The sequence below is a fragment of the Lycium ferocissimum genome, chromosome 2, assembly GCF_029784015.1.
Source record: "Lycium ferocissimum isolate CSIRO_LF1 chromosome 2, AGI_CSIRO_Lferr_CH_V1, whole genome shotgun sequence".
NCBI lineage: Eukaryota > Viridiplantae > Streptophyta > Magnoliopsida > Solanales > Solanaceae > Lycium > Lycium ferocissimum.
Genome location: NC_081343.1, coordinates 53344488 through 53368969, shown reverse-complemented (window position 1 = coordinate 53368969; position 24482 = coordinate 53344488). Strand labels below are relative to the sequence as shown.

At 32.1% G+C, this 24482-nt stretch overlaps 2 protein-coding genes across 2 annotated transcripts; both read right to left on the bottom strand.

The window, feature by feature from the left end:
• Nucleotides 1-3026: 3026 nt before the first annotated feature.
• On the bottom strand, nucleotides 3027-4959 carry LOC132044465 (phospholipase A1-II 1-like). Its single transcript, XM_059434955.1, has 2 exons — nucleotides 4177-4959; nucleotides 3027-3823 (listed from the first exon to the last, which is right to left on the bottom strand). The coding sequence occupies exons 1-2, from the start codon at nucleotides 4846-4848 to the stop codon at nucleotides 3239-3241; spliced, it is 1257 nt and encodes a 418-aa protein (XP_059290938.1). The 5' UTR covers nucleotides 4849-4959; the 3' UTR covers nucleotides 3027-3238.
• A 2348-nt stretch (nucleotides 4960-7307) lies between these two features.
• LOC132044459 (phospholipase A1-IIgamma-like) lies at nucleotides 7308-9615 on the bottom strand. The gene is made up of 2 exons (XM_059434940.1): nucleotides 8806-9615; nucleotides 7308-8085 (listed from the first exon to the last, which is right to left on the bottom strand). The coding sequence occupies exons 1-2, from the start codon at nucleotides 9436-9438 to the stop codon at nucleotides 7468-7470; spliced, it is 1251 nt and encodes a 416-aa protein (XP_059290923.1). The 5' UTR covers nucleotides 9439-9615; the 3' UTR covers nucleotides 7308-7467.
• Between the last annotated feature and the right edge of the window lie 14867 nt (nucleotides 9616-24482).

Sequence of the window (24482 nt, the reverse complement as noted above, 5' to 3'; positions counted from 1 at the left end):
TCTTTTAGTGTTTTTCTATACTTGTTTTGATATTTAAATACATAATTATGATTTATATTGTTTGAGCTCTAATTCGTGTAGCGTCTAAATCATTCTAAGCTATGCGTCGGATGCACCTCCAATGTTCCCAAAATTCACCCATAACAATACTTAAGTTAGCGCACTATTAAAATTAATAACAGAGAAATACAGAGGAAACCTTAGACAATATTCTTAACAAGATTACAGAATTAATGAAATTTTATACATGATCTTGAATCAATAAAGTTAAGACCCATGTCGAAGCATTTATGTACAGTAGTTGCCTTGTCAAACTCGCAACCCATATTTAATTCCGTGGTTACTTTTTATTGGTTTTACTTGAATGCAAGAACATCCGGAGTTAAAGTTAGAGCTCCAACTCTAAAGAAGTTTGCAGCAAAAAGTATATTTAGAAGTGATCGCGAAAGAAAGGATACCCTCCGTCCCTAAAAGATTAGCACTTTTCACTTTTCGAGAGTTAAACCTCTTAATTTTGACCGTGTGTTTGAACATAAAATATTTAATTTTTTTGAAATAAAATATACATATTTGAAAACTTCGTAAAAAGTACTATAAGTCACCATAATTATTAATCTTTTATATATATAAAAGCAGGTCAAAGGCCCGCTGACGTGGCGCAACACAAATGCAGAGTTTTCATTTATCTTTTTTCTCATAATTTTGGTCTTTTAATTCATTTTAAATTCTATTAGTTAATTAGTCAAAAAAAAAAGGGGGGGGGGGGGACGTGTCCTTTCGGCATATTTTTGTGACGTTTCCATACGCTACCTTTTTAAAACAGTAGCGTCAAAAGTTGTCCTGAGTCTCTCACTTCATTATTACCAACAAAACCCACAGGCTACAGTACCTCTTCCTTATCACATTTCTCCAATTAATATCATTGGTACTACTTACTTCAATAATGATCTGTTTCAATATACATACAGTTCCTTTTACTTTATGGTTTTACACTGTCATTTCTTTTTGCATTATTGAGATATTAATATAGAGTTTCTTCCCTTTTATTTATTTTTATTATTAATTTAATTTTTGAATTTTAACAGTACTCGTGCATCTATTATTGGGTATGCTTCTGTGCCTTTTAAATTTTTCTCTGTTGTGCATATATGATGTCACTCAGCATATATGATGTCACTCAATTATTGTTTGCCCTCGTTAAATTTTTATAATTATTATAGAAATGATATTTTCCAGAAGAACGACAATTTTTTAGACGAGATTCGATGAGGAAAACTAAGAATTTAACTGGTGTGGAATGGAAAGTAAGTATTTTTCTATTAATATGTTTTCTCCATTATTTTTAAAGAAATTTTTAAATGTAAAAACAGAAATCTTTATTATCTTTTACCTCAATATTTTTGCTTTTTAGTCCTTTTATTTGAACCCACTAATTCCCTATAATCAGCATTAAATTCCTCATAATTAGCATTGTTGAAGATGATACATACCTTCACATAATTCCCCAAAAAATCACCCAAACTCTTTAATTAAAGAGATAATGTATTCATTTAAAATTCTCTTTAAATCCATCTAATTTCCTTATTCTATTTTACTTTATCATTAATTATTTATATTTTATCTCACTTTCTTTTAATTTCATGAATAAATGATACATAATTGTCGGCAATAGAAAAGTGATGTGGCAACCTTAAGACATTTAAAGCAAGCTTATGTGTGACGACCTTGACTTATAATTCAAAAGAAACGTTGGAATCTCCACACATATATGTATTCCTTAGTAGTTTTTTTTTCCCATTCAATTGATTTGAAAATTGGTGCTTAGGTTTCATTATTCTTTCCTAATTTTATTTTGTTATGCTTGTGGGCACGGAGGCCTAGAAGATGAAAGTGAATGAGAAATGGTTGAATGTATTTTGAAGGAGGGTAGAGATAAGAAAATAAATGGAAGATTTAAGGAGAATGAAGGAAAGATATATATTGAATGTTGTTGTAGTATTATAGCTTATTTAAAGATAGATTTAATTTTCATTGTTATATGTTCGTCTCAATTGGAATTGTTTATCAAACAAAGGTGTAGACAATTTTTTTTGTGCTTATTTCTCTTTTGTTGCTCGCTTTTTGTGTAGTTCTTTCCTTTCTGTTAATCTAAGGCTTATGCTTATCACCACATTAGTTCAATTTTTCATGCATATTATAATTGTATTATGCATTTTCTTTATTGAAAAAATTATTTGAGCTAAATGTAGGGATCAATTCAAAAATTTAATAAGATTTTAATTACCGCGCGAAGCGCGGGTCAATTTACTAGTTTAAAATATTTAAAAGACATATGAAAAAATTACGGTCAAAGAATAACTCGTTTGACTCTCGAAAAGCGAAAAGTGACGATCTTTTTGGGACGGAGGGTAGTAATGTACTTTTACCCTACCATAGTTCAAAGTAGAATGGTTATGTTTCCATTTCAGTTATGTTTAACAAAAACGTCTATAAAGAACTAATTGCACTTGCTACAACAAATTCAATAATAGAATATTCAAGAAATTCCTCTTCTCTGCTTCTGGATTAAGATGAAAATGCAATGAATTAATGTGCACATGATATGGTAATGCTCAAGTCCTCAACTATTGAGGTGTAATGTGTTTGCTTTCAATAATTGAGATGTACTCAAAACCAGTATATCAGCTCCTTTAGAAAAACATATTATAATTCTTTTGATTGTCCAATAAATACATATATCCATTATCCTTTCATGGGAACGAGATAATACTAAAACATTTTGTATTTCTTGTGATTGAGGACATTTGATGTGGGCTCCGCAAGAGTAGTCATCGTTATATCTCTGCGAGACTATAGATGATTCTTTTGAAGAAAAAAATAGTAATGGGAGTCACGAGTTTTCAAGCAAAAAATGTACTGTCGTTTATTGTTTCGTTTTCATAGTAACCAACAAACACTTGTCATTCGTCAATTCAAGCATCACTCGTCCAATTTGTACACCGAACCAAATTACATATAGTAGTATATAATATGATACTGTTACTCTGTTCATCTTGTCCCAAAGGTTCTTATATTGAGTCCAAATAAACCAAGGCCAATGCACACTTCATTGATAGATATTCTTGCATGCTTACTGATCAAATCAATCATGAAATTAAATGGCGCTAACATTTAATATATCTCGTTTTATATTTATCCTCACAAATCCAGGATCTATTAAAAATTCCTTGAAAAAGAATTAAAAATCATCAACTTCATGATCCATGAGAACCCAGGATCCATTTTGTTGTTGAACCATTCCTTTATTCTTCTCAATCCACCACGAAGCTGGTACACCATATTCATCTTTTAACGCGTCCAAATACTTGTTAATAAGTGAAATATCGCGTTCCACTTCTAACTTGAACCCTCCTTTTGATCCTTGCGTTCCAGCAACTCCGTGCAAGTAACAGTCCATATTATGCCAACTGCTCTGGTCTCCAGGACCTTTCAAATAGCCCGACTTCCTAGTGTCAACAGCTAACTCGACACCAACATCTGAGTAGCCAAGCAACGGGTAAGTTGGAACTATATCTGGGGCATTTCGGACTCTCAGAGCTCGAAGATTTTGGAGTTTGGACAAGGTTCTCTTAAAATTTTCATCTCCCACCCTTGGACTTGCAAATAGAAATGCCGTCACTGGGAAGCCCTTGTTAATTCCATTGAAGATAATATCCCCTGCATTTAATGTCGCGAGTGCTGACCCCATGCTATGTCCTGTTACTGTTATGCTAATTTCTTCATTCTTGTATTGTTCCACCAATCTTTGAACTTCACCAAGTACCTAAAAAAGTAAGTCAAATATTATTACTCTCTCCATTCCAATTTTTGTGACATGATAGATAGTTTGACTCATCGGGTTTAATAAAGAAATGAAATTTTTTGAATCTCATGTTGCGAAACATGTTATGACATTTACATGAGTATAAAAGCTGCTTATTATGGATAAAAAAGAAGTCTAGATTTAATTGTTTCTTGATATTTAAAAGGTCGTCCTTTTTTGGAATGGGATAATAAGGAATTATAATGTAACATATATAAATTGGAAAGGAACGAGTAATATCTTACTCATATTTTTTGTTTAACATGATTCATGCCAAAAAAGTCTCGTTTCTTGTTGGAGGATGATGAATTTACCTGGTCTCTAGCACTGGCCTTATTGAATGGTGATCGCAAATCGTCAGAAGTATAAACAGAATGCCAACCACGATGAACTTTGGGAACTGATTTTTCACCAAAAATTGTAGGGGCTGAGACTTGAATAAAATCAAAATCATTAAGCCATTCAATTGTCTGAACACTTCCTCTCCAAACTATCACTATATCCCTTCTTCCTAATGCAATTTTCCCCTCATCAGTAGCCACAGCAACAAAACCAACCCAATTTGACTCTTTACTCCAAGCTTCCCGCGACAATGATTTAATAATGAATGCTTCTGGAACTTGTATAGATGATGTCGCGTAGATATATTTGGTCACATCATACTTGAACGGATTCGATATCTCAATCCCCGTTTGAGAGAAGAGGTTCTTCTTAGAGTATTTGCAACTTCCAGCATACTTTGACATCTTGTTGGTGTTGAAGGCGTCTCGGGTTGCTTGGGCCATTTCTCCATAGTGAATGAGGTACCGACGAAGATCACTGTCTAGTGGATCTAATAAGCCTTCCCAATTGTTACTCCCACTAAGAAGCCTCCATCTTTCCGTCATATTGCCCATATTTGTGTACGCACTTTGCATCATTTCTAAGGTGGGAGAAACCATAGAAAAGATGCAAAGTGCAGACAAGAATATGGGCATCTTTTCCATGGTTTATTTCCCTTGTGTTTTTTTTTTTTTCTTGTTTTGAAACAGTTGAAGATTTTCCTCTCTCGTAGTAGTATTTGTTAGTTATTCTTCTTTGTGTTGGACTTCAACATTCTAATTTAAATACTATCCTAAAGGTTTAGGCATAAGGTCCAACTTCCTCGCTAACTTCTAGATATCGTCATTGATTGGGCGGCCAAATATATTCCCATACCTTTTTAACGTAGGGGCAGATGTGCTATGTCCAACTCGGTGCTCCTCCAATTTTTTTGCTAAATATGTAGATTTAGATGATAACAAAAAAAATAAAAATATTAGGTATAAATATAAAAATTAAGCCCCTTATTATTATACGATTTTATTCATTTGTTCACTTCTTCAAGTGTTGACACCCCTTAGAAAAAAAAATGCCATTAAATTTAACCCTTTTTTTTTTCTTTTTTCCCAAGCGAAGCTAAGTTTTTTATCCGATCAATTTCCTTAAAATTTCGAAAGAGCAAAAAGATACCGGAAAGAAAAGATTTAAGAAAAGAGGAGGTGTTAAGAATTTATACATTAAGTATAACCGACAACATGACCACGAATATTGTGGTGGTATGATTGGATCTCTTCATCCTTATCAGATGTCTCGGGTGGATATAGAAAAAATAATGATAGGAAGTGTTATCCCTAGATACGGAAAAATCACGCTTATCATTTTATTAAGCCTTATACAATGTAAATTTAGATTATTGAGACTGCAATAAAAATAACATACCCCGAATAGGAAAAAGAACAGACAACATGGTGATTGGATCAAATAAAAGCAACCCATGAAAACAGAATGGGAAATCCTTGCCGTTTTCACATGGCAAGTCAAAGAATTTCATATTTTTTGTCAATCTTTTTAAATGCCTATAAATTGTCAATGATTCCTGCATTTACGGAAATGAATTTGTGGCCGTTACTTTATGTTGCTTCTTTAATTTGTAGAATGAACGCGTCGATATTTCACATTCAAAAGTCTTTTACTACTCAATAATGTTAAGTCATTATCACGACGATATAACAAACCACAGTACTGGAAATAGACAGGTACTTGGCATCAGGTTACTGAGCTCTTCGGTGAATCCGTGATAGTGGCTTGATTTGCTAAAGTCAACAAGTTTGTAATTGCTTTGAAGCATAGTTGCTTATACAACTTGGAGTATCCAATGATTAAGCTCCTAAAATTTTCGTGTTCTTCTTCGTCAATTTCAGTTTTCTTTTTAATTCCAAAGAAGCAATTAGAATATACCTACGACTAGCCATTTATACCAAAAGATAGAATGAGATTTTACTAAGTGTATAACTATAAATTATATAAAGATTAACCACATTAGAGAAAAATTATACATTGTTGAACACAAAATGTAAATAATAAACTTAAGATCTTGGAGTTCTCTTTTTGGTAATTAAGATTTTATTAACCAAAAGTAAGAGTTATGTACAAAGCTCCAGGATAGAACTCAAAAACTGGCGCATGGACACAGTCCCATGGTCCAGAATCAGCAACAAAACAAAATGTCAAAAAATGGATCTACTTAAGGATAGAAATCCAGACTACTCAATCTTCTGGCAAGTTTAGGCTGCATACTTCCTCTCACCATAGGTTCTTGAATGATCAATCTTATGAGAACCAGGAGACGTTTGTTTGCCTTGGAACAACCTATTGTTTCTCTCTTGCCAAATGAAACACACACTGCCTGCAACCACCATTCTAAACACCTGCGATTGTGCAGCTTTGCCATTAACTTGTTCAGTCATCCATGTTACCTCACTTGTCCAGTCCATTGCACTTCTGTGACAGCCTTGCCAAGTTAGTAGTTTCTCCCTGACTGTAACAGAAAATGTACACTTGAAAAACAAATAATCCAGACTCATCTTCAGTTCCACAGAGATGGCATAATACTTGATGGGTGATACCCCATTGCTTGAGCCTGTCCCTTGTATATATAGATCTTCCTGTTCAGTGCCAAATAGAGGATGAAGATCCACTTTGGTGTACCATATTTATTACAGATAAGTCTTCTCCGTATGATCTTGGAGTTTTTTTTTTTTTACCTAGCTAACTTTAACTAAGACGTTACAATTTTATTTATCTTACCATATTAACATAGGATTTGTTGTGTGCTACCCTCCTAAGTAAGGGTATTCTTGTCTTTTGCAATTATATATACTTTTATATAACTAATATATACTTTTATATAACTAAGTACAATGATAATGTAATTGATGGTTGATCCTTAATCTTAATTTATCACTTGCCTTTCTTCCATATAATATGCTCGTGCTCGACCTATTTTCAAGTTAAATTTTCATGGAACGAAATCAAGGAATACATTCTACAGCTTTACCCCTTTTGTCCTAGCCGCTTCTAGTGCACAGATCCAGCCCTGCATTTTCTCACCTCCCAACCATGATCAACATCTTACATTACTTCACTGCTACCAACTTAAATTAATAGCAAAGCAATTAGAAGTCATCATATTACACTTATCATATACCGCATTATAACGCCCAATACTACAGAAAAGCAGATCTCATTGACCAGATCATTCCGAATATATAGTTTCTCAAAAATGTTTTTGAAAAAAGAAACATTTACTGTGAAAAATCACTGTCATCCTCACGATCATTGAGAGTCCAAGATCCGTCTTCTTGTTGAACCATTCCTTTATTTTTCACGATCCACCACGCTACTGGTACACCATATTCCTCCTTCAATAAGGGCGCTTCCTTATTCACAAGAGCAATATCCCGCTTTATTTCCAACTTGAACTCTCCTTTTGGTCCTTGTGTTCCGGCAATTCCATGCAAATAAACCTCCAGAATATGACCGTTTATGTCTTTCTTCAAGTACTCTGACTTTGTAGTATCAATTGGAAGTTCAAAGCCAACATGTTCATACACTCTCCATTCTGTTGGAGAACCTTCGACCTGTCCACGATCTGGCATCTTCGGAACTGGATCAGGGGCATTGCTAATGCGCAATATTTGAAGATTTTTCAATTTTTCATAAGCTTTCTTGAAATTCTCTTCTCCAACTCGAGGGCTAGCAAATAAAAATGCAGTCACTGGAAACTCCTTATTGATTTTGTTGACAACTATGTCAACTGCGCATAATGTGGCCAATGATGAACCCAAACTGTGCCCACTTAGAGTAATGCTAACTTTTTCCCTCTTGTATTGCTCCACCAACCGTTTAACTTCTTCAAGAACCTGTTTGAATGTTTGAAAGCAACAAAATTTAATGGGTCTCTAAGAGTAGTTTTACTACTTGAAAAGGACTTATAGCACGTTTCAAAAGTACGCTAGAATTTATGGTTATATCATGATAGTTTTACCACTTACTACTTGAAAAGGACTTATAGCATGTTTTAAAAGTACGCTAGAATTTATGGTTATATCATGATAGTTTTACCACTATAGAGGCATGCTCCCTCGGTTGCAAGGTCGCAATTTATGTGACATTGTTTTGTTATCCGAGAGTAAATTTGACTAATTTTTGAAACTAAATTAGATTATATCAACTCAATATTTTAAAAGTGAAAATTATATATTCAAAAACTATCTGAAAAGTCTATAAATTCACAATTTTTCTCATGTCAATATATATAAAAAAAAAAAGTACATTATAAAGTGTTACCTAGTTTATGTTGAGCAAAATCAACCAAAAGATGTTTTTAACATTGGCGTGATATTGTACGCTTTATGCCAAGTCGACACGGTTTTCCTAAGAAGACCTCAAACAATTAAGAGATCATACACCTTATATCAGCTTCTCGATCTTTTCGGTTATCTACGTGGGACTTTGTTTGCCCACCAAACAGTTTGACTCTCGAAAAAAATAAAAATGACATAAATTGATGAATTTTCAAATACAGAACAGATTAAAAAGTAAAGAATGTTGATATAAAAGAAAACAGTTAGATTCCTTACCTGATCTCTAGCACTAGTTGTTCGATTGAATTTTGATGCCTCATTAAGAGAAGTATAAACTGAATAAAAACCTCTGTGTACAAGAATGCCATCCTTGTTTTCTCCAAAGATTTTCTTTGGTTGGACCAAAACCCAATCATTGTCATCATTCATTTCTGCAGGACACATAGTCCCTCTCCAGGCAATTAAAATATCTCTTCTCCCTAATGCAACTTTACCTTCATCAGTAGCAACAGCAACAAATCCAATCCAATTTGATACTTTAATCTTTTCAGCTACATCTGAAGCTCCATAGAAATATTTGGTCACTTCATATTGGTAAGGGTTGTTTTTGTCTAGTCCCACTTTTGTGAATAAGTTCTTTTTTGAGTAACGATTTGTACCTAAATTCTTTGAAGCTGTTTCACTGTTGAATGAATCACAGATAGCTTGAGGCATTTGGCCATAGTGAATAAGGTATCTTCGTAGATCATAATCCAAAGGGTCAAGTAAGCCTTCCCAATTGTTGTTGCCACTCAAAATTTCCCATCTTTCTGCTATACTGTTGTCTCTGTTTTCGATTTCTTTTTTCCTTTTGAAACAACTCTTGATTTTTCTTCTGAGGACTTCTAATCCTTTGTCAATGCATGCCATAGAGATATATCTGGAGTAATTAGTAGCGGTAATTTCAAGATTAGAGTTTATTCCTCTTCTACAATTTAGGACTGAACTAAGCTAAGAGGAATAATTTGAAAACAGAGAAAAAGCCAAAGAATAGGCATCTAGTAGTAGCAATAGGGGGTAATAAAGCAGAAAGCTTAACAAAAATATCTTTAAGAAAAGACTTATCTTAACAAAAATATCTTTAAGAAAAGACTTATACGGTATAATCAAGTAATTACTTCTTATATCATGCTTATGTTGGGATTATTTTATATCATCTTTTAGATGGTTTTAAATTAAATTATGTTTGATAATTTCGACTATCTACCAAACGACCCCATACAGTATAATCAAGTAATCACTAATCCTCTGTTTCAAAAATTGTTTGGCTTACTTTCCTTTTCGATCGGCGTAAAAAAAATGTCTCTTTTGTTTTAGATAATTTTTTAATTTCAACTTTTACGTGTTTAGGACCATAAGATTAAACGATATTTTGATACATTCAACATATCTTTAATTTAAGTCCATAAAATTTAAAAGTCTTTTTTTAAGTCAAACTCAGACAAATAAATTGTAACAGAAGGATTTTATTCTTTTTCCCCTTACCCCATTTAGAACAAGTAAGTTGATTTTTTGGTCCATTATAAAAATTAGTTTTATGTTAATTTTTTTAATAAATCATTATTTTATATATTAAGAATTTCCATAATAAACATAAAAATCTTGTTAGAATCACTTTATTTCTATTCAAATTATAAAAGGTTCATATTCACCTATTTTTAGTATATACTTATTTATGCAATATAAATATATAAAGACTGTAGAATAAGAACACAACGGAAACATACAAAGTTGGTGGCGGCTTTTGGTGAATCAGTAATTCATTTAATATTGTATTTTACTTTTCCAATGAAAAAGACTTATTGGCAATATAATAAACAACGCCTGTAACAAGAACATAACGGCTTTCTTAGGCATGCATTATGGGTGCAGAGTGCAGACAAGCATTTTGATTTGAGTGTCCAAAATGATAGCCCCAATACAGCTGATAGATTATCAAGCTTCTTTTTTACTTCAGAAAATTAGGAGTATATAATTTTTACAGTGTAGGGTTAATTTGCAAACGTAAATTCTTTTCTCTGTATGATAGAGAGAGACAATGAATATGTTCGATGAGAATTAAGGATTTGTACATTGAAGCCCTCTTTGAACCTTTTTTTTTTTGGTTCTTTGAACCTCTGGTAAAACAGTACTAATTGAAATGGATAAATTGTGTATGTGGACTCTAAAGCATCACCTTGGAATGAAGTAATTGTCCGATAGTCTATATTTGGTCTAGAAAGCCCAATATTTTGAATTCGGTCAAGGAAGCCTTATAAGACCTAATCTTGTATACAACAATAATAACTAGGGGAAAAAACATAAATGGACAATATTTAGAAAATATTTACAAACTTGTAGCAGTATTATTTGTTTAACATTTCGTAACAGTTGCATTTCATAAGAGAATTCCTGTTCCAAAAGTTTAGGGAATGCTATCCTAATCTCATGCTCAAACTCATCAAATGGGTTTTCTTACAGTTTATCTCTCTTCCAAAGTATGACTTTGCCATATATAATACTAACTCATTAATAAATGCAATTTTACTTTCTCTCTCTTTCAATATAGTGGCAGACTGGCAATAAATAATGATTTTATTAAAATATTATATGTATGTAAACAATATACGTTTTATATATATAGGCAATACATATGATATATCTTCTTTCTGTAAAATATATATAAATTATACCAAATATATATATAGTATAATTAGTAATATACAACTCCTATTATAATTATACTCATAATATTATTGGTATATTTAGTTATACTCATTATTAATAACTAATTATGCTATTGGTATATTTAGTTATACTCATTATTAATAACTAATTACTAGCATAATTAGTAATATACACCTCATATTTTAATTATACTCATAATATTATTAGTATAATTAGTTATACTCATTATTAATAATTAGTTACAGAGGAGAGAGAAATGAGATTCTCACTAGTATAAGTATTTGTCTTGTTCAGCCTGTAAATACGTTAATGAAACTGAATGTAGGCTAAAGTGGGCCATAATCCCTTGTTTAGTGGGATAAATTAAATTTTTATTCCTAATTTAGGGGAACAAATTACCACACGTAAATATGATCAACAAGTAATAAAATCTGCTATTATTGAAGAACTCCTAAAACTATGCTAATTATGTGTCTGAATATAATATAGTGACTAACAACGTAATTTTCTCTAATAACTAGGTCTTAGTGCTGAACAAGTTTGAATCAACTATGTGAATCCTTACGAAACATGCTTCTCCATTTAAAATCATCTCAAGTCAACATAGGTATAGAGTCTTATATGCCTAAGTAATAAGAATCCAATATCAATGGTGAACCCTTCAGCCGGAAGTAAGGAAATAGTGACCCTTATCATACATGAAGTGATAAGCCCATTGAGAAAAAATAGGGGGAAGTGCACATATAACCGCTTGAAGGACCCAGTTTTACAAATTAGTTAAATTTTAGACTTGAGATCTGAAGTTTCAAAGTTATTTCTTTCGGGCCAAAGTCTAACTTCAGTACCTCAGGTCTATGATAATTACTACCAGAAGGTAATGAGGAACATAAAAATGGTGGAGAGAAATAGCGGGCATCAGATTACACTAACAAGAACAACTTAGAACAGCCCATTAGAAGGGCACGATTGCCCATATTTGGAGGTGGTCTTTAATTTTTTCCCCCTCAAATTGCTAGTCTTTAATTTTTTTGTTTCACTTAAAAGCCGAGGGTTTAACTATAGAAACTAAAGACTGATTTAAAAAAAAAATCGCAACACAGAGTTTCGTAGCAAAATTAGGCTTATTAGAGCAAGGCAAACTTTGTAAAATAAGTAAAATTTATAAGACAAATTTGCCTAACACGTAATTTGCCTTAAAATTATTAGGCGAATTTTAATTTTTTACTTTTAAGGCAAACTCTGCCTTAATGTAGACTTTTAAGGCAAATTCTGTCTTATAAGGCAGAATTTTTGCGAAGCCTTGCCTAGCGAAATTGTTTTTTTTTTTTTCACTGAATGGGGGATTCGAACCCAAAACCTTGGAATATTTTCGATATTTTTTTTTTAAGCGAAGGACAAAAATTAAAGACCAGCGCCTTTGAAGGACATCCGTGCCAAAAAATGCCATTAGAATGGTATTGGGCCATTGATATATACTAGGCTACTATTTGATTATCCCTTTAGCTCATTAGTCTTACTCTCTCCATTGGAAAATTGTAGATTTAGTTGACATTTTTTAGTTGAAAAAGAAATGTTCAAATTTTTTAAAAAGAATTGTAAGATTGTTTGGGAGTTTATGTAACTATAAAGAAGATACAAGATCTTAAAATAAAGGTAAAAAAAAACATTCAAATAAATTGTTGATGCGAGTAAGAGAATCTTCGAAGTGGTTGTTATTGAATTCTAACTGCCTTGTAAATATCTGACTATTACATTATTAATTTAGAAAGAAAAAAAAAACAGCCTCATTCTAGTAGTAATTGTTAGTTGTTTACTAATAGTAACTATAGAAACTAAAGACTGATTTTGATTATGCAACCATGCAAGTCAATAAAAGCCTACAAGTAAATACAGGAAAAGGAGAAAAATCTTGACTAACACGTCTAGAGGATTTACAAAATAGCACGAACAGTGTAATTAATAGTGTCTTCTTTTTCAAGAAATTGCCTTCTCATATGCATAAGTCTTGACCTTGAATGAAATTGTCTGAGTTCTATTTATAATAATTTAAAAAAATATTTGCATTGTCAAGTCACTTAAAGAATAATTGTGATTAAATCACAGTAGTAGGCATTGATAATTAACATTTTCTAATCGGTAAAACTATAACCATCAATTTATAATAAAATTTCCATTGTCAATTTATGTTGCTTAAATCAACAACAATAACAACAACAACAACAACAACATACTCAATGTAATCCCATTACTGAGGGTCTGCAAATAATAGGATGTACTCAACATTATCCCTACATTTATGGGCATAAATGAAAAAAGCATAGGCAGATCGAAGAGACAAAGGCAAAACCTTAAATGAGAATAATCATGAAACTCACACTAACAAAATAATTACACAAAATTGCAAGGTCCTTCAAATTATAAGTGAGAGCTTAATTTGGACATAGTTTCTTAAAGAAATGAGCAGTGATTAAAAGTCATTGATATGTCCAAATCAGAGAAGGAAAGAGCAGTGGGTGCCCTCAATCTTACGAAATTAACTTAGACAAGAATGTCAATAAGAAATGGCCCCTACTCATGGCCATACTCAACTGCCACAGGTCCCTGAGAAACAAAGAAGATATAAAAACAGCAAAAATAACCCCACATATATTTATTTATCATCAAATCAAAGTGTGCCCTCCCTTCTCCTTGTACCACCAACTCTAATATTGAGCCGACCTCATTAATTTTAAGTATACGTTTGGTTTTATAATCATCATTGACTGTCAGAATATTACTTGATAGGATCCTGCAAGTCTCACTTCCTTCATTTATTTTTATTTCAATATTATTTTCCTATAACATGAAGTCGATACGATGTTTCTCCATTTTTTTTTTCCCCTTTGACTATATGTGTGGAATTGATGGTGTTAGCATATGGGCCTTGCAGATCCAGCTGGGATCACATCCAGAGGTCCGATACCCATGGAAGACTCATGGGCTCATGGCCATAACACGAAATATCCTGAACAACGTACTGTTACAAACTTACATCTTAGTATCATTAATTGATTTAATATAGTAAGCATATATATTACTCCTAGTTAATCATGGTCAAGTAACATGCAGAAGTATATATATATATATAAACACATGTCATGCAGAGACGAATCTAGGATTTGAAGTTTATGTATTTCAAACACTAATCTCAAATTAATTTACAATTATATATATATATATATATATATATATATGGTGTGTGCAAAAACTACAAAGTTCTTGGGAATCCCTATCTAAAGTTTTGAATTTGCTCCAAATATTATGTATCTACCCTTATTAACTTGGTATAAATACTCTGTGCGAGTAGCGTTTTTACCGTCCTGGAACTGTACATGTTGTTCTAATGTCTTCGGCCCTCCAACATCTCGAATATTGTATGGGAAAAGAATCTCCGTGTAGCGCGGTATCCATTTCCAAGGAACTCTAGGTGAGAGGCAAAGGGGCACAAATCTTGACAATTAGATCCTAGACCCAATGAATTATGTCGTGTTTTGGGAAAGAAGTGCTGTGATGAAAATTCCGAGTCATTCTTAAAATAGGAACAGAGAAAAGACAGGAAAACAGAAAAAATAACCCTCCTGTTCTAAGAGAGGATTCAGTTATATACATCGTCAGATGACATATGCTTTTTATAACGGGTAATTTGTCAAATTTATAAGATTACAAATCTCATAATTTATAAAAATATAATTAGAGTCTATAAGTATTTTTTAGGTGACCTGATAGTGTAAATAGTACTAAGAATTATCTAACTTAAACTCTTTTAAGAGGCTATGTAGCTAATATATTTAGTCAAATACCCAAAAGGCCCCGGCATCCGAGCATATATACTGGGTAATGAAATTAACCGATATCTTTATGTTTAATATATATGCTTGGCCTTTTCCTTTTTTGTGTTTTGGTTTTTCTCTAGGGGGTTTAGTCACGGAGCGGGAGTTTTTTTTTTTTTTTGTGTGTGTGTGTGTGTGTGGGGCGGGGGGGGGGGGGTGGGGGTGTTTGTTGTTCTGTCTAATATCAGCATGTGACATGGTGGCCCCTATGAAAGATGAAAATAATATTATTGTAGTAGCAGAAAGAAAGGAGCTAATTCGAAGGTTTGCCATGGAGCCAAATGTTGGAGGCAGGGAATAAATGCAAGTTAGGGAAGCTGATGCATGCAAGAAATGTTTGGAAGATAGTATTACTCTCTCTGCCCCAATTCACATGATACAATTTCATTTTTAGTCTACTAAAAAAGAATAATACATTTTTATATTTAAAAATAATTTAACTTAAATTTTTCTTTTTTATTCTTAATTAAATGATTTACTATTTATCTATGGGTTGTTTTAGACTATACATTTCAAAAGTTTTACTTTGTGTCTTAAAATTCATACTTAGTCCATTTATATCACATAAATTGAACGGAGGGCGTATTACTCTTCCTGTGCCTACTTCTCTGCATTTATTGCATACTTAGTTGGTCATGCATTCATGCATATACTTACATCATTTTCTCTAACCCCCTTTTTACATGTGCCATCCTTCATTACTTATAATTTTTGTTTGTTTCAATTTACATGACACTTTTCAGTGAATTAATTTTAAAAGTTGTTAAAAGTTTAGAAATTTAAAAATTATATTGTACAAAAAGTACTGCTTATAAATTACTTATAATTTTTCTTATCTCAATAGGATAAAAAAAATTAAAATATTAATAAAAGCTTACTTAATTTGAAGCTCAAAAATAAATGTGTCATATCAATCGAGACAATATTATATTTATTTGTTTCCTCTTGTTTATAAGGTAAATAATAATTTTCTGAAGGATAAAAGGAGGGGTTACCCTCTGCATTTATCACTCTCTCACCGCATTCTTTTTTTCATGTTTCGACTTAAGTCACCGCTCCCTTGGCTTCTTTCCTCCTTGCACAGTTTTCTTGCCCAAATGACCTCTCTATATATCCATTTATTCTTAACCCACGTGATTTTTTTTTTCTTTCAGAGATTAAGTTTTTATGTTTTTTGTGTTTTGTTTCGCCAGCAAATTACTGTTCATAAGAAGAATATCTAAATTCTAAGGAATTATCTTGCCGGATCGAGTCCTGGCCCATTATTTTTTGTACATTAGATATTCCAATTCCAAATCCTTACAAGTTACATCGTATTAGATTCTCTATAGGACTTGATGATATTAATATTGACGATTTTTTGTAGTGATTTGTTATATCATGCTATCCAATCAATCAGCTATGGTCTCTTAATATATTGATCACTATGGGACCTTAGCTTATACTATATCATAGTTATAGACAAATCAGTAACAAGCGTGTTAATTACAAATATAACTCTCTCAATAATGGACATAAATATACATTCTTCTCTGGATAGTTTGAAGAAACCCGGAGAGTAATAAATTAGGGAAACAATAATCAGATATACCTTATATTTGGCACATGGAGTGTACGTTAAGCTTTCTCAAAGTGGGATTGGACAAAGAGGCCTTTAGAAAAGAGATACTGTTTACCCCTTTAATTAGTCTATGTTACTCTACCTTTTTTTTTTCTTTCAATTTTTTGTTTTGTGTTACTCTACCTTCTTCTTTTTTTTGTGTGCGTTACTCTACTCCACCTTCACTCACTAAGACGCAAAGATCAATTTCTTCCAACATTTGGTTTCTTTTCACCAATTTCTTCTTACATTAGTTCACTATCGTTGAATAGATACAACACCAGCTAAAACAATATCTATGATGTGGGAGTAAACGTCACATTTAATTAATAGCTTATTGATGGAAGAAGTAAAAATAAAATCAGAGAAAACGTCACAGATGAATTTTTGTTTTTTCTAAAATATTATAAAAATTAAAACAATTTTTTATTTATCAAAATTAAATAAATTAATAAGGTTGTCCTAGCTCCCACCACAGCAGTGCAATTAATAAGGTTGCCACATTTGGAAAGTGGACCTAATTTATCGAAATTGCACTTCATATCCTTTTCAAACTCCTATCTTTTGCAGCTTGCACCATTCCCTATAATGTAATAAATCAAAGCAAGAGTATCATAATGTAATGGAGTAAATACATAAGAAAGCGAAGAAGCAGCTGCATCAAATGATCATATAAAAAGGCAAAAATCTTTGCAATCAGAATGGTGTGTTCATAACATCAACTTCAAGAATAAAGTAGCTAGAGCTTTTTCATTTTGTTCGTGTTATCCATTTGCATATCTAAAGGTCAAGAGTTGAAGTAAGAGATATACTGATCAGTGGCATTTGCATATCTAAAGGTCAAGAGTTGAAGTAAGAGATATACTGATCAGTGGAATGAGACAAAACTAATAAGTGAAAAAGAGAGGACGTGAGAGGGAGAGAAAGCTGTATATTTGTTAATGGTCACTATATTGCCAGGCTCACCAATCTTCATATGAAAGTGATATATCGATCCATGAAAATTCCAAACTCCTAATGCAATCCCTTTAATTAATTCCTCACCATCTCCATCCATAAGTGCCTTGCATGTTCTTTCAACCAACCTTACCTAAAAGTAGGGGAGTAAATGGGAAAATTGCCATTTTTGAACCCGCGGTAATCAAGTTTTAGTCAATATCTTAAATTTAATTATTTAACTTTAGCGGCTTGTTAACGCGGAAACATCATTTAGATGATTATACTCCGAGACTCATGGAAACTTTTAAAACTTTGACGTAACCTAAAATATAGGAATCCAGAATGTTCCTTGAGTTAAAACTGACCCCTTTCAAACTCCATGAAAATTTCTAAAGTTTGAGATAGATATGTAGTTCAAACTCAAGAAAAAAATCATGGAGTTTCTAAGTACTTGTAGAAGTTAAAACTCCAAAATATTTTCTTTGAGTTCAAAATAGGTGTCATAAATGAAATAATCGTTTTCACAAAACATATTTCTGATACATATTTTGAAATATAAATATTTTATCATTATTTCACTGATGGTTCCTATTTCAAATTCCACTAAAATTTCATGAAGTTTGACCTTTCAAAAGATCAAAAGAATTGTTTCATGTTTCAGCTATGCCGATTTTGTTCAGATTTTATTTTTGCATTAAAAAGTGGTTATTAATGACATTTATAACGGTGGCTAAACTTTGATTGTCAGCTCAAAAACTGGTCAACCCCCTGAATTTTACAGCAATATATGTGTCAAATGTGTAGTAGAGTTTCATTTACACGGATAAAAATGGAATGAATTAATCCTGATTCGTATCCCCGCTTAGTCAAAAATTAAAAAAAAAAAAATTGCAAGGTATAATTTGGATTCGCAAGGCAAAGTTTTGCCTCAAACTCAACCTGATCAGGCAAAGTTTTGCCTTAAATCTGAAGGCAAAACTCTACCTTAAGGTTGAGGTAGAGGTTTAATTTACATTAAGGCAATTTTTTTTTATTCAGTTGAAATTTTGCAAAACTCTGCCTTAATGCCTAACTTTTGCTACGAAACTCTGTCTTGTAATTTTTTTCATTGAGCCGAGGTTTAAATCCAGGACTTCGGGGTATTAGGTGAAGGGCAAAAATTAAAGACCACCAATTTGAGGGGCAAAAATTAAAGACCAGTGCTTTTGAAGGACAATCGTGCAAACGACCCTAAAATTTCTGGAGCTGAAATGATTTCGGTCAAGATGGGCTAAATAATAATGGATCAATGTCCAATCCACCCAACTCTTACTTGATTTAAGTTTCATTGTTTGTTTTATGTTAATTTGTTTAATTACCGAATAAAACATATTTTTCTTTATTATGATTATTTATAACATATCAAACAAACAAACAAAAAAAAAATCTTCTTAAAATTTTGTTAACATGTTTCTCATGTGTTAATTTAGGCCAGCCCAACTATTTGATGGGCTTAATTGACAGATCAAAATGGACTGAATTAATACATGAACGGATTATTAACCCGTCCAAACTTAAAAGTGTTAGGTGAATCATGTTTTTATGAGCTAGTTTGCCACCCAGCCTCAAAGCAATAGTTGAAAGGGGTTCCTGATTAATTGCGCTTTTGCCTATTAAAAATTAATCCCATTCTGTACTACTTAATTTTCACCGTCTTCCTTGTAAACATGATCAAAATTAAATGTTTAAAATCTGTTGAGTTTGAGCTAAAGCTGATTAAAAGAAATTCTAGCTAGGAATACTTTATCTATTCTTAAGTCTTGGATATCAAAAACTAATTTCCCATGGTTTGGAGTTTAGTGATCTAAACCATAAAATTAGACAAATAACGGGTGGCAACACTACAGGAAAGAAGCCCTTTGCCAACACAAATACTTTTGTTGTTCATGATATATAGTTGTTATTCTAAAAAAGATCTTTTGACAACAACTATTTTTTTTGTTGCATAAATTTTTCCCATTGGCTGTTATTGCAACGACGACGTGCAACAACTTTTTTGTTATTGTCAAAAGTACTTTTTGCAACAACAGTCAATACTATGACAACAAAATTAAATTGTTTGGCAAAAAAAAAAGTTCATTTTTAAAAGATTCATCACATATGCCAACAATAAAACTAAGTTGTTGCCTACTATTGAATTTTGCCAACTATGTTATTTTTGTTGCCAAAAGAGTTGTTGTAATTTTTGTACTTTCTTGTAGTGGAACTAGACCAACCCCTAATTGGTTGTCTGTTATATACAGTTTAAGACAAATTCACAGTTTATATAATGTAAAGTACAAATATCACACTTATACATAGTTGTTGCGTGCGACATAGTTGTTGCGGGCGAACAAACTCACATAGTCACATAGATAATCGAAGGGAATAAGAAGATACATAATAAGTTATGAATACTATGATGTGAGATAACTTGAGGCAAAAAAAGTTGTACTATTAGACCAAATTAAGATTGTCTGCGTTAACTCAACAAAGAGAAGATTTCATGGGCCAACATGACAAGATGAAAATGTAGGACTGCTGGCATGGATGGATTTTCTTCCTTGAGGATTTGGTGGCTATAAAAATATTGGGACAATGTGTGTGATATATATGAGATCTCCATATAAAAGCTTGTCAAATTTGGTGGTTCATTCAGCGGTGGTTCGCTAGTCTTGGTGGAGCCGTGGAGGGTCATACACTATTAGGTTAGGTTATCATGCATCACGCGGGGCTTAATTTGCTCAAGAAGATTTATTTTTTATTGGTGCGGAAAATGTTTTATATTAATAAGTGAAAGTTAAATAAAAAGAGTACGTATAAGTGGAATATTTTAAAAAATGTGTAGAACGGGAATTCGAACCGTAGTACACCAATAAATTTTGTAGCCTACTACCTTGGGCAAAATCTGTAACCGTTCGTAGCTGCTTCTGAAATACTAATATCTAAGGAGTACTACTAGAACTTACGGACATGGTTGTAAGGTGAGATAATTCGAGAAGAAAGAGACATCACACCATGTGAGGGACACATTCAAGTTAATTGTAGCTATAAAACAGTACTAAAATATCTCATCTTAGTCATTAGACTCATTAAATTGGACAACACCAAAACTATACATATAATGCTGAAACTTTGCCAAAACTCTTTGCCAACACATATCCCTGAATAAGTAAAATTTGTTGTAGTAGTTCAAATAATTGTACTCTGAATCTGATATGTTGCGTATGCATTGTATACAATCATTTGAAAGTAAAACAGTCACGTAAATTTTTGGGGAACAATAAAAATGATTAGCAAGTTTTCAAATATATCGTTTGCCCATCATTATTGTAGGTTAGGCACTCAAATCTTGATTCTTTTCTTTAGCCACCAACTTGATATTACCAAATACACACACGCAAATTTTCTAATTTCTCTTTGATGGATGCAAATCGTATTTCCTATCTAAGAAGGAAGCAGGGACAAAGAAAAGAGTAAAACTTGGAACTAGGGGTGTACAAAGGAAATCGACAAACGGCACCAAATCGATAATCCGAACCAAACTGAGAAAAAAACCCGACTAGTGGTTTGGTTGACTTGGTTTGGTTTTAAAAAGAAAAATCCGAACACTATTAGTTTGGTCTGGTTTTAACTAAAAAAAGTCAAACCGAATCAAACTAACCCGACATTACATTTATAAAATTTCAAACATATTTTATACATAAAAATATTTATTTATAATGTAATTTATAAATGTTTCTTTAACTTTTTCATAGTCTTTTGTCTTTTAACATATTATCTCAAGCTTGGAATTAGAATTTTGAATGATCCATTAAGTTTTATAGCCCAATGATATTAGTAACTCAAATAAAACTCAACAAAAATCAAATCAATACTAATGCTAACAAAAGTAATTCATATCTAACACTAGGATTGACAATAATCTTAATATCTATTCTTTAGTTTTATATTAGTTTAGAAAATGAAAATAAATAATTTAATTTTTTTTTTAATATCTAGTCATGTAATTAATAGTTATTAGCCATACTTATTTTAGCATGACTTACTACTTTTAGATTATGATCATTTTATTTTATGCAGTTTCATTAATTTTTTTCATTGAATATTTTAGTACAATGACATCTCTCATCTCGCGTTTTGTGTTATTTTCTTAATAAATATCTTAATTAGATAGTCGTATTTTACTAAGACTAAAAAAAAATATCTGAAGTACAAGTTATATGTTTTGTATGAAGACTTTACCGGAAAAAACTCAAAAACCCCGAGCAACCCGAAAAAACCGAGAAAACCCGAGGTTAAAAAACCCGACTTTTGTTGGTTTGGTTTGATTTATAGAAAAACGGATACAATTGGTTTGGTTTAGTCTTTTAAAAATCCGCGGAACCAACCCAAAATGTCACACCCCTACTTGGAACAATAGGGCATGCACTATGGTAGTATACAACGTCCCATTAATATTTCAACCATAGTGCAAATTACAAATTATCTAAATGTGGGTTGAAATCAAACTCAAAATTGTAACAATAATAAAGCCACATTGCTTTTTGAAAATAATTTCGATTCATAAACTTCAACGATCTTGAGATCTCGGCCTTAAAACACAAGCAATTAGGTGTCACTGCCAAAATAATTCTTAATGATTATGCTAAATTAAACTCCATTATCATCCTAGGTCCTAACAATAGCATAAAATGTCAGGAGTAGAGTGGGCAGATTTAAATTTTAAGCCAAATCCATCAAATTATGAGCACTAAATTCTCATGAAGTACTCAATTAATTCCTTAAATATGCTATCGATCTGGATTTTGCAAAAAAGGAAAAAGAAACTAATCAAGCTCTCGTGTCGCTAAATGCTGGAATTGAAAGGGAAGTCAGTGGTTCATTGTTCAACTTGCTATTGATGTTACCTTTATTAGTCGTAATTGTCACCTTAAATGTAGTGATAAATGCTGAACTATTGTGAGTACTTGACACAGCGGTCAATGATTAATTCAACTCTTACCATATGTCCTACTTCTTCAACAGTTGAACTAAGGGACTATACAAATTCTTCCATTAATCCAACATTTTGAGATATAAACATATGCTAATTTCATAATTAAAGGATTACACAATAGAATTAAAGGATTACACGATATATATATATATTTTCCTGTTTGTAGTCTACTTAGTTAATTGGTTCTCTCACGGTATATGTGTGAGTCGACGTTTTTTTCTTCATGCATAAGCTCATAACTTGGAATGCATCATTTTGTTTCCCCAATACAACCTGATTAGCTTAAACACAGATTTTCCTCATCTCATAAGAAATCTTTCTTTTTTCTCTAATTGGCTTCAATATTTTAATCATTAGATGAACTAGTCTAAAACTTTTTCCAAATGTCAATGGATCCAACAACTTATATATAAGCAAAAAAGTATATTTTATATTCTATTTGCACAATGTAATTATTTTTAAACAATCCCCTTTCTTTCACCTAACTCCGCTATTGATGATTCTTCTCAAAATGATACAATTTAAATAGAAGAAAATAATTTCAAACAGATTTCATGTCTTCAATCCCTCAATTCTTATATTATATTCTATTGATTTTTTTAGAATAGTCATATCACTAAAATAATATTTTTAATAGGTCATATAATCAACGTTAAATAGTTTAAATGCCCTTAATATATTGGAAATGGCAACATCCTTCCACCTATTGGACTCCAATAGCCCTTAACGTTAATTTTCAGGTTAACAATGCCCCTCCTTAGTCCTTCCTCCTGTTGGATCCTAATTTCCCCTAAACGTTAATTTTCGGGTTGAAAATGGCCCTTCTTTTAACGAAATTATGAGGTGAAAAATGTGGGGCTTTAAATAGGTGATACTGATTTTGGTTCACGTGGATATTAGAAATAATTTCTTCTGACTGAATAGATTCAAAAGATAATAATGTCTTCTTCGTTTGAAGCTGCAATTTTTTATTCAAAATCGGTGCAAACAAGCTCCAATACACTCTAAATCTCGGTTCAACTCAACTTCTTATCCTTTAACAATAATGGTCTCTTAGAAATTCAATCCCAACAATTACCAACAAATAAATTTGAATAAGCTAATGGATTGGATCTAATATCCACGTGATACTAATTTATTATTTAGTTAAAGTCTAGCCATCTCATAATTATGTTAAAATGAGGTGCATTTCTAACCCCCAAAAATTAGCCTTAAGATTAATTGAGTTCCAATAGGTGGAAGAAGTGACAATTTAACTCGAAAATTAATGTTAAAGGCAATTGAGATCCAGATATTTGGAAGGATGACAGACCAATTTAAGGTCATCTTTAATTTATATATATTAGGACACGTCGACCTTTTCTGTGTACAATCTCCCTCAGAGTTATGTTGTATAGACGAACAAAACCTTTTTAACTGAAGTGTCTTGTTATAGATCAAACTTAAATATCTTTAAGTTGGAACAAGATTGTCGCTAATCAAGATTACTACTCCAAGTCAAACACACACTAGTTGTACATCCTAAGCAAACAGTCAAAATAATGAAGAGATCTCTTAATGAAAAGTGAGTGAGACCTACCTCAAAATTCAAAACCAACTACCCCTCCTTAAATAACATCACGAAACTTCCAAAATATCGCGATAAAAAGTTTAAATTCTCACGTACTGATAAGCTGACCGTTAGAAACAAATTTTCCATTTCCTTACTACTCTAATTTTCTAATGTCCTCTGAGTCTTCACTCTCAAAAATTGGTTTACTTACAAAAATAAAACATTCGAGAGAATAAATAAAATAACATATCCAACGCTCTCACTCGGCGC